The 11,571-nt window shown below is 45.2% G+C and overlaps 1 protein-coding gene across 1 annotated transcript; it reads right to left on the reverse strand.

Annotated features, from left to right (window-relative positions):
* Positions 1 to 679: 679 nt before the first annotated feature.
* On the reverse strand, positions 680 to 11,571 carry ndufa12 (NADH:ubiquinone oxidoreductase subunit A12). Its single transcript, XM_060843040.1, has 4 exons — positions 11,443 to 11,571; positions 5,474 to 5,556; positions 4,957 to 5,044; positions 680 to 952 (listed from the first exon to the last, which is right to left on the reverse strand). The coding sequence occupies exons 1-4, from the start codon at positions 11,529 to 11,531 to the stop codon at positions 772 to 774; spliced, it is 441 nt and encodes a 146-aa protein (XP_060699023.1). The 5' UTR covers positions 11,532 to 11,571; the 3' UTR covers positions 680 to 771.

Genomic DNA, 11,571 nt, shown 5'->3' on the forward strand with positions numbered 1-11,571 from the left:
TCCCCTACAAGCTGTCGGATCGAAATCCTGATTTTCCTCCCTAACAGTACAGTGGGTATCTGTACTCACAAGGACTGCATCGCTCTTGCAACACTCAGAAGTTGCTTGAAACAAGCGTAAATTCCCCATATTGGGTTACAGGCCGATAGTCTAAGCTTTAGCTGTGGCCCGATGAGTAGTAAATGTGGGTTGAAGTTACCACAACAAAAAGATGAGCACAGAATCCAGTGCAGACTATTAGAGCTGACCTCTTTCTTAAGACACTAAACTGAAAATCTGCCAGCCTGCCGAGATGAACATAAAAAAAACCCACTGCAATATCCACAGAAGAATGGGGAAGTGGTCCCTGATACCTTGGTCAATATCTATTTCTCAGTCATTAGAACAGATTAGTTGGTCATTGCCACCATGTGGGAGCTTGCTGTGTGTAAACTGGCTGCCTAAATTCCTACATTTCAGCTGTGAAAAATATTTTACTAGTTGCAAAATGCTTCAGAACATCTTGATGCGAAAGGTTCAGAGCTAGACAACTAACTGTCTTGTTAGGAATAATTTTGGATTGATTTCATTAAATACAATGGACGACCAAATTATCTTGCTTTAACTACATAATCTGCAATAGTTTAAAATCAATTTCTATTGAATGCAATAGATAAAATGACAGAGTCAATACTGAAGAAAATGTGCACATTATAATTTTATTGGTGCGAGCTGTTCACAGACAGAAAGACAAAATGGAAAGTATAATTTACAGAGAAGGGAGTTGCCTGTTCATTTTTGACTGGCCTGTGGTGGGACCCATTCATAAACCTTCTTGCGTGTGGTGGAGTAAGGTACGTACTGGCCTGGTGTACCACTCATGTTAAACTGATGAGTCTTCCAGATAAACTTTCGTGCAACAGGAGGGTGTGTAGTGGGGGAATCCTCTGTACTGCAATGAAGCCAGCGATGCCTGAGATAAAAACAGGGAAACTAACTTTCTCAAACTTCAAAAACATGTGTTGCCCAGCTTTGTTCACAGTAGACAGACACCTTGTGTGATTTCCAATGCAGCCAAGCAATCAGCAACCCGATTTTATAGATCCCCAACCCATCAGACTTGAAAGAAAAATGATAGGCAACAAATGAGGAAATGTGAATGCACCCACTGAGACTTATCACCAATTTATCAAAATACATGACTCAAAATACACACAGTAAGAGTAAATCGTCACTACACTTCATCCCAGTTCTTCCCCTTCCGTAATCACCATAAAGCACATACCCCAGTGGACTGGAAATTAGCAAACACAGCACTGCTGCTCAAGAAACGAGGGACAGAGAGAGAACCAGGAGCCAGTTAGCCTGACACGAGTCAATTGGAAAACGCTGGCATCTATTAGTGAGGTCCCAACTAACAAAATCAGGAGCTGGAAAGCAGCGCAGCACAGCTAAGGATCAGTGCTAAGGCCTTAACTATTTATCATTAATAATAATATCATGCAAGTCATTATTAATAGTTATAAATTCATGTAAGTAATCACCCCTCCAGGATATATCACATACAAGAAAAAATATATAACTTCATTGATATGTCAGCTTGTCTTTAATTTTAACATTTAAAGAACTGAAATTTTCAACTCTGATCTCTACTTGCTCGAGATTCAGCTCGCGAGAAAAATCATTAACAGCCTTATTTTGTCCGATTCCCAAAAAGAAAAGATTTGCTAAGTTAAGGAGACTGGAAAAGTTTGTACAGATGGCTTGAAGACTTAACCAAAAATATAATTGCGAAGATCTGGAATGTGCTGCCTGAGAAGGTGGTAGAAGCAGATTTAATAATAATTTTCCAAAAGGAGAAAGGGTATTTACTTAGAAGGGGAAAGATTTACAGGGCATTGACGGAACAGCAGGGCAGATTAAGTGGATCACTTTTTCTCAAAGAGTGTGGTGTTGGAAAAACACAGCCAGTCAGGCAGCATCCAAGAAGCAGGAAAGTCAACATTTTGAGCATAAGCTCTTCATCAGGAGCTTATGCTCAAAACATCAACTCTCCTGCACCTTGAGCCCTGCCTGACTGGCTGTGTTTTTCCAGCACCACACTCTTCGATTCTGATTGCCAGCATCTACAGTCCTCACTTTGCAAAAAGTGATCCAGGACAAAAGCTTGCAGAGGCAAAATGGGTTGAATAGCCTCTTTGTGTACTCTCTACTCTGGGTCTCAGCTGGTGAAGCAGAGAGGGCAATGCACTGGCTCTGAGTTGGTGAGGTAAAGATGCTGCTGTACTGGGTTTCACTGCACTGATTAGAAATGGGGAACAATAAAAGCTGAACAAACATGAGAACTAAATTGGAAGTTTCTGTGATATTTGCTGCAGGCTGCCAAGTCTCAGTCTAAAAGCTGCCATGTTACTAATAACCAGTCAGTCAAGATTGCCAAAGAGTGCTGTGGGCCCACAGAAGCAAATTACACACCACCTCCTTCACCTTTTGGGGACAGAGGAGAAAACTGGTAATGAAAAACTTGCAGGAGAGGAATAAAATTAGAGAATAGATTATAAACTTTCACAAAGTGGTAGGCAAGTTCCTTCCCAAATGTTTAACATGTATAATATTGCCAGAGTCAAATTAAAAAAATAGTCTCTTTGGCCAAAGAGAGACATGTTACCAAAGAGAGACATGTTACCAAAGAGAGACATGTTACCAAAGCTTTTCATCTCAGGCTGAACAAGACCAATGCTGAAATGCCAAAGTCCACAGTTTCTTTGCCTGTGGGATAAACTGCAGTGATTGTTGACATGTGACATTGCTGAATTCCCCTCTTTTTAGCAACGACTGTACAACCAAAGACAACCAAAAATGATGAAGACAGCTTAATAAAGGAAATAAGGGAAGTAACGATAGTGTGGTGTTGAGCAAAAGATCTTATCAAATGGCAGAGTGGCTTAAGGGAGGACACAGCTAACTTCAGTTCCTGTTTTACAGGGTCTGTGAGGAGGGATAGACAGTTGATATGGCAAAGTTGCAAGTCGGTGTGATGGGTTGAAGTGACTCTATTTTACGCAAGAAGTGTCAGGAATAAAGGTGGAGCATGGATCAGCACCGGGAGCTACGGAGACTTGGATATTACAGGGGCAGGAATGGTGGTTGGATGCACCAGGGTTTGGATGTTTGAAAGGGAATAGAGAGGGAGGTAAAAGAAGTGGGAATGGCATTACTAACAGGGATAGAATCACAGCTACAGAAAAGGAGGTCATCGAGGAGGGTTTGTCTACTGAGTCAGTCTGGGTGGAAGTCAGAAACAGGAAAGGAATAGTCACTTTATTGTGAGTTTTCTACAGACACCTCAAAGCAACAGAGACACAGAGGAGCAGATTGGGAGGTGGATTTTGGGAAGGTGCAGAAGTAACAGGATTGTTGTCTTGGGTGAATAAAGCACAAGAGGCCATTCGATAATTTTGCTGATTCATTGAAAGAGTGAAAAGCAGTGAAAATCTACAAAATTCCATGCAAGGACTGCCACAAACACTACGTAGGACAAACAGGAAGAAAGTTAGCCACCAGGATACACTAACACCAGCTACCCACAAAAAGACACGACCCTCTCTCCCTCGTAGCCCTATACAGGGATGAAAAAACCCACCATTTCGACTGGGACAACACATCTATCCTGGGACAGGCTAAGCAAAGACATGCCAGAGAATTCCTAGAGGCCTGGCACTCCAACCACAATGCCATAAACAAACACATAGATCTAGATACCATCTATCAACCCCTCAGAAAACAAACAGGAAATTACATCACCACAAACCCCAGGAACCCCATCCAGGACAAACATATAAATAGAAATCAGGAGACAACATCTTCGCTTCACTTGGAGGTCACCACTGATGATGTCACCTAGCCAGGTAATGAAACGTCTGGATATCAAACCTACAGCTCAGCGAGCAAACCTACACCCTAAACCTCAACCTGAGCTACAAACCTTCACAAACCTTGCAATGTGTATAATGAAGACAGCTTAATAAAGGAAATAAGGGAAATAATGATAGTGTGGTGTTGAGCAAAAGATTTTATCAAATGGCAGAGTGGGCTTAAGGGAGGACACAGCTAATTTCAGTTCCTGTTTTACAAGGTTTCATGTGCAAAACTTTCCAAGAGCAGTGCAAATGATTCATGTTGCAAAACTGCAAGTTGGCAGAGATAGGGAAAGTGAGATTACAGTTTACACTTGACATATTTTGCTGTAACGTCCAAGGTAATTTAGACAAATATGAAATGGCCCATTTTAGTGACTGACCAAACCAACAGGAAAGATGCACCACCTGGTCACATTCTTAACAGGAAATCTTGTAGCTGTAGGTAGGAAGTATGACACCCTGACTCCAGCCAATCCTGTCTGCCCTTCCATCCACCTCCTTTTACACACACACACACACACACACACACACACACACAAGTTGATGTCCAACTTGTCCAGATTCACGTTCCCACCCCAGCCAAATGGAAAGTGAATGAACTCTACTATTGTCTAATTGGAGGATTCTTACCTTTGTTCTCTTCCTGCCTCCAATTTTTGTAACTGGTAGAAAAAAGGCACTTAAGGCATGTTACCTTTTTGATTTAAGTATAGTTGTGTTTTTGTCCTGCTGGGTTATGCAGGGAAGTCTCATGGTGATCAATGTTTAACACCAGGTGACGCCAAGGCAATCTAGGACATTTGGTAATTCTGCTCAGCACGTGTCTTATTTCAAGTGAGTTTAAGAATGGCCCCTATTTCACTCATTGCTTCAAACATGCTTCAATGCCGCCATGCACAATTTGGACAACACTTGTTTACCAATCACATGCACATTGCGAGAGATGAAAATGAATCAATTAGTCAAGCTATCACAACGTTAGGTAGCAAAATAGCACACACTGAAGTAGGTATTCCCATGATTGCAAAAATATGTCCTAAATATAATGGAGGTTTACCATTCTGGAGGGACCATACTCCCATCCACTTCCCAATATGTGTTCTTCCCATTCATCTCACTGGTATACTCAACCCATCTATGCCGACCTAGAAATCGAAATCACAAGAGTATGATTAACAAAATACCATATACAAGATAATTAGCTTTTTCAACAATGCGTGATTCAACCTGAATGTGCTTCTACATGGTTGAATAGGCATTGGTACAAACCTCACAAAGCACCAACTGCATCAGACCAATGTCACGTGTCCCCATGAATTCAGCACACTAAGGGTCAACTAGGGGAAACAAACTGGCTTATTAAACTGAAGATAGCATACTACAAAATCTGGACGGAAACGTCACATGCTGTTAGTAATTTGCAGAAAAGATTGGAGAAAGAGATGACACCATCAGCAACAGCCCAACAAAGGAGGGATTAATTTTAACCAAACGAGTGTGAAATGGGAACTGTCAAAATGGAAACAAAACTGAGATCTCTGGAAAAACTTTACTGATTAGTTAGCAGTGCTTACCAAAGAAGTATCGTTTATCTTCAAAATATTTGTTACCATACTTGTCTTCACCAATTAATTTCCCAGTTTTTAGTTCACTTGTTCTATAAAAGAGAAGGACCATTGTTGGAAAAGAGAGACATCTATATTCTACTTAAAAATAATCTTTGATTACTAAAATTCATGCAGGTGTTTAAAGTGGGATAACATTGCAAGGAACTTAGCTCATCAAACAGTTGTGTAATTATTCTGTAGATTCACCAATCTGAAAAGCTGGCAAGTAATTTTTGAAGAAAAGATAGAACGCCCCTGGTGCTCACCTCCCACCCTACCAACCTTGGCATAAACCAAATCATCCGCCGACATTTCTGCCACCTCCAAAAAGACCCCACCATCAGGGATATATTTCCCTCCCCACCCCTTTCCGCCTTCCGTAAAGACCATTCCCTCTGTGACTACCTGGTCAGGTCCACGCCCCCTACAACCCACCCTCCCATCCTGGCACCTTCCCCTGCCACCGCAGGAACTGTAAAACCTGCGCCCACACCTCCTCCCTCACCTCTATCCAAGGCCCTAAAGGAGCCTTCCATATCCATCAACGTTTTACCTGCACATCCAATAATATCATTTATTGTATCCATTGCTCGTGATGCGGTCTCCTCTACATTGGGGAGACTGGATGCCTCCTAGCAGAGCGCTTCAGGGAACATCTCCAGGACACCCGCACCAATCAACCACAGCGCCCCGTGGCCCAACATTTCAACTCCCCCTCCCACTCTGCCGAGGACATGAAGGTCCTGGGCCTCCTTCACCGACGCTCCCTCACCACCTGACGCCTGGAGGAAGATCTTCCGCCTTGGAACACTTCAACCCCAGGGCATCAATGTGGACTTCACCAGTTTCCTCATTTCTCCTTCCCCCAGCTCAGCACTGTCCCCATGACTTGTCCGACCTGCCTATCTTCTTTTCCACCTATCCACTCCACCCTGACCTATCACCTTCATCCCCTCCCCCACTCACCTACTGTACTCTATGCTACTTTCTCCCCACCCCCACCCTCCTCTAGCTTATCTCTCCACACTTCAGGCACTCTGCCTTTATTCCTGATGAAAGGCTTTTGCCCGAAATGTCAATTTTACTGCTCCTCAGATGCTGCCTGAACTGCTGTGCTTTTCCAGCACCACTAATCCAGAATCTGGTTTCCAGCATCTACACTCATTGTTTTTAACCTCCTCAAAAGCAGCTGACAACTCAAAAAATTAAGCATAATCCTGTTGTCAATATTACCACTGCATGATTAATAATCCTTTTTATAACATTCAATTGTAGGACTTTGATTATTTTTCTTCGCGGGATTATGTTCAACAATTCCATTCAATTTCCTCTGAATTCTGAAAACCTTGTTTATGATGTACAAGCAGTAGTTACAATGAGGATACAGCACAATGCCAGCTGCTTGTAAATTGAGCTGATGTTATACCTCAATTTTGATTAATCACATTACAGGAATTACAAATCAAATGCATTGATGCCTCCCGGGTGCCAGGATCAGGGATATCTCAGATCAAGTCTACAGGATTCTTAATGGGGAGGGTACCAAAGACATAGCTAGGAAAAATGATGAGGACCTGAAATGTGAATATAGGGAGTTAGGTTGGAAGCTAAAAGGCAGGACAAGCCAAGTCGTAATCTCAGGCTTGTTACTGGTGCCAAAGGCTAGTGAGGCTGGGAATGGAGAGTGCAGAGCTCGTGTAGTAGGAAGGGCTTCAGATATGTGGATCACTGGGACACCTTGTGGAGAAGGTGGGCCCTGTACAAGGAGGACGGGTTGCATCTGAACTGGAGGGGTACCAATATCCTGGGTGGGAGGTTTCAGGAATAAGGGTGGAGCATGGATCAGAACCTGGAGCTATGGAGACTTGGATATTACAGGGGCAGGAATGGTTGTTGGATGCACCAGGGTTTGGATGTTTGAAAGGGAATAGAGAGGGAGGTAAAAGAAGTGGGGAGTGGCATTACTAACAGGGATAGTATCACAGCTACAGAAAAGGAGGCCATCGAGGAGGGTTTGTCTACTGAGTCAGTCTGGGTGGAAGTCAGAAACAGGAAAGGAACAGTCACTTTATTGTGAGTTTTCTACAGACACCTCAAAGCAACAGAGACACAGAGGAGCAGATTGGGAGGCAGATTTCGGGAAGGCGCAGAAGTGACCTGATTGTTGTCATGTGTGACTTAACTTCCCTAATATTGATTGGAATCTCCTTACTGCAAATAGAGCAGTTTTTGTCAGGTGTCCAGGAATGATTCCTGACTCAATATGTAGATAGGCCAACTACCGGGAGCCATATTGGGTTTGGTGCTTGGCAACGAACCAGGCCAGGTGTCAGATCACTCGGTGGGAGAGCATTTCAGTGAGAGTAATCACAACTCCCTGACCTGTACTATACTCATGGAGAGAGATAGGAGCAAACACTCTGGAAATGTATTTAACTGGGGGAGGGGAATTACAATGCTATTAGGTAGGAACTGTGAAACATAAATTGGCAAGAGATATTCTCAAAGAAATGAACAATAGAAATGGGGAGGTTGTTCAGGAGCACTTGCTGCGAGTACTAGATATGTTTGTCCCACCGAGGAAAGATGGAAGGGTGAAGAAACCTTGGATGACAAGAGATGTGGAACATCTAGTCAAGGAGAAGGGAGCTTAGTTAAGGTGGAGGAGGCAAGGATCAGACAGGGCTCTAGAGGGTTACAAGGTAGCCAGGAAGGAACTGGAAGGCGGCACGAAAAAGCCTTGGTGGATAGGATTTGAAAACCCCAAGGTGTTCTACACTTATGTGAGGTACAACAAGATGACCAGAGTGAGGGTAGGGCCGATCAGGGATAGTGGAGGGAACTTGTACCTAGGGTCGGAAGAGATGAGGGACGGCTTTAATGAATACTTTGCTTCAACATTCACTAGTGAGAGTGATGTTGTCATTTATGAGGACAGCATGAAATCGGCTGATATGCTCAAACAGGTTGACGTTAAGAAGGAGCATGTGCTGGAAATTTTGAATTACATGAGGATAATTAAGTCCCCTGGGCCAGGCAGGATATACCCACGGTTACTATGGGAGGCGGGGGAAGAGACTGCTGCACCTTTAGCGACGATCTCTATGTTCTCACTGTCCACTGGAGTAGTACCAGATGATTGATGGGTGGCAAATGTTATTCCCTTGTTCAAGAAAGGGAATAGGGATAACCATGGGAATTACAAACCACAAGTCTTACTTCTGTGGTGGGCAAGTTATTGGAAGGATTCTGAGAGACAGAATTTATAATTATTTGGAAAAGCATAGTTCAATTAGAGCATAGATTTGTGAGGGGCAGGTCATGCCTCACAAACTTTATTGAGGATGTGACAAAACACATAGAACAGTGGATGTGGTGTAAATGAATTTTAGCAAGGCTCCCCTTGTGTGGCTCATTCAGAAAGTAAGGAGGCATAGGATACAGGGAAACCTGTCTGTCTGGATACAGAATTGGCTGGTCCATAGAAGACAGAGGATGTAGTAGTGGAAAGTATTCGGCCTGGAGCTCGGTGACCAGTGGTGTTCTGCAGGGGTCTGTTCTGGGGTCTCTGCTCTTTGTGAATTAGTAAGTTTGCCGATGACACAAAGGTTGGTGGAGCTGTGGATAGTGTGGAGGGCTGTTGTAGGTTGCAATGGGATATTGACAGGATGCAGAACTGGGCTGAGAAGTGGTAGATGGCGTTCAACCTGGAAAAGTGTGTAATGGTTCAGTTTGTAAGGTCAAATTTGAATGCAGAATACGGGATTAAAGGCAGGATTCTTGGCAGTGTGGAAGAACAGAGGGATCTTGGAGTTCAAGTCCATATATCCCTGAAAGTTACCATCCAATTTGATAGTGTTGTTAAGAAGGCATATGGTGTGTTGATGTTCATTAGCGGGGGGCTGGGTTGAATTTAGGAGCTGCAAGGTTATGCTGCAGCTCTATAAAACTTTGGTTAGAACACACTTGGAATATTGTGTTCATGATAGGAAGGATGTGGAGCTTTAGAGAAGATGCAGAGGAGATTCATCAAGATGCAACCTGGTCTGGAGGGCACGTCTTATGAAGAAAGATAGGGCTTTTCTCATTGAAGTGAAAAAGAATAAAAGGAGCCTTGAGAGATGTACAAGATGAGAGTCACAGATGGAGTGGATAGCCAGATAATCTTTCCCAGGGTGGAAATGTCTATCATGAGGGATCATAATTTTAAGGTGACTGGAGGAAAATTTCAGGGAGATATCAGCACTAGGTTCTTTGCACAGAGTGTGGTGGGTGCATGGAATGCACTGCCAGAGGTAGTAGTAGAGTCAGATACATTAGGGCCATTTATGTGCATCTTGGATAGGCACATGGATGATAGTACAATGAAAGACATGTAGGTTAGTTTGATCTTAAGAGTAGGATAAAAGGTCAGCACAACATCAAGGATTGAAGGGCGTGTACAGTGTTTTACTGTTCTATGTTCTATTTGTTATCCATCCCTAATTGCCCTTGAGGAGATGGTGATAAGCTGTCTCTCTTGAACTTCTGCAGGCTTGTGGTAAGGTGCTTAACATTTAGGGAGTTCCAGGTTTTAGTCTAGATAGAATTTTGAAGCATGCAAATAGTTAAAATTAAAATAATGTTACCTGTTTACTCTCTAATTTTGAAATAAAAAACATTTCAGTCCAGTTTCATTTTTGACACATTTTACACACACTATTTGTGATTCTGATTAATTTGTTTCAGCACCACACTGTAAGCAATCTAAATCACTTTCAGATGTTTTACCTTTGCTGTCAGTATTATTCCTGTCCATTCCGTCCAAACCCATTAGCTCAGTGTCTCTCTGCCTTTCTATCCTCCATCTCTCACCTCCTGTTCCTGAGCTTTCTCTCCATCACCTCCTCTGTCTCAGAGTAACTCTGCACCCCCATCCCAGTCCCTCAGGGTGACCCTGTCACCTCCCACCACCCCCCAGTCCCTCAGGATGACCCTGTCACCTACACCCCTCCCCACCCCCCAGTCCCTCAGGATGACCCTGTCACCTACACCCCCCCACCCACAGTCTCTCAGGGTGACCCTGTCACCTACACCCCCCCACCCACAGTCTCTCAGGGTGACCCTGTCACCCCCCACCACCCACAGTCTCTCAGGGTGACCCTGTCACCTACACCCCCCCACCCACAGTCTCTCAGGGTGACCCTGTCACCTCCCACCACCCCCCAGTCCCTCAGGGTACCCTGTCACCCACACCCTGTCACCCCCCACCACCCACAGTCTCTCAGGGTGACCCTGTCACCCCCCCCCCATTCCCTCAGGGTGACCCTGTCACCTACACCCCCCCACCCACAGTCCCTCAGGGTGACCCTGTCACCTCCCACCACCCCCAGTCTCTCAGGGTGACCCTGTCACCTCCCACCACCCCCAGTCTCTCAGGGTGACCCTGTCACCTCCCACCACCCCCAGTCTCTCAGGGTGACCCTGTCACCCCCCCCACCCCCAGTCTCTCAGGGTGACCCTGTCACCCCCCCCCACCCCCCATTCCCTCAGGGTGACCCTGTCACCCCCTGACCCCCCCCCCCCATTCCCTCAGGGTGACCCTGTCACCTACACCCCCCCACCCACAGTCCCTCAGGGTGACCCTGTCACCTCCCACCACCCCCCAGTCTCTCAGGGTGACCCTGTCACCTCCCACCACCCCCCAGTCTCTCAGGGTGACCCTGTCACCTCCCACCACCCCCAGTCTCTCAGGGTGACCCTGTCACCCCCCCCACCCCCAGTCTCTCAGGGTGACCCTGTCACCCCCCCCCCCACCCCCCATTCCCTCAGGGTGACCCTGTCACCCCCTGACCCCCCCCCCAGTCCCTCAGGGTGACCCCGTCTCCTCTCCCCTTACGCTACTCCAAATGTCAACACAGCCTCTTCCAACTCACTCCCGTTTCGTCGTTTCTTACCTCAAAAGCTTCCAAAATGCTCCAAACAGCCCACCATGGCTCCAAAACTGACTCCAACCCCGTTTGAACACAGCAACAACGTCCGCCATTTCTCACCGGCACCGACAGCGCCACCCGCGGCCAGCTGAC

Source organism: Hemiscyllium ocellatum, chromosome 23 (genome assembly GCF_020745735.1).
Source record: "Hemiscyllium ocellatum isolate sHemOce1 chromosome 23, sHemOce1.pat.X.cur, whole genome shotgun sequence".
Taxonomy (NCBI): Eukaryota; Metazoa; Chordata; class Chondrichthyes; order Orectolobiformes; family Hemiscylliidae; genus Hemiscyllium; species Hemiscyllium ocellatum.

What these genes read in the sequence shown, in the direction of transcription:
- ndufa12 (XM_060843040.1), bottom strand. Translation starts at nt 11,531, where the DNA reads ATGGCGGACGTTGTTGCTGTGTTCAAACGGGGTTGGAGTCAGTTTTGG. An exon ending in GCATTTTGGAAGCTTTTGAG is followed by an intron (nt 5,557 to 11,442) that starts GTAAGAAACGAC and finishes TCTCTTTTATAG; the next exon opens with AACAAGTGAACTAAAAACTG. An exon ending in AGATAAACGATACTTCTTTG is followed by an intron (nt 5,045 to 5,473) that starts GTAAGCACTGCT and finishes TTCGATTTCTAG; the next exon opens with GTCGGCATAGATGGGTTGAG.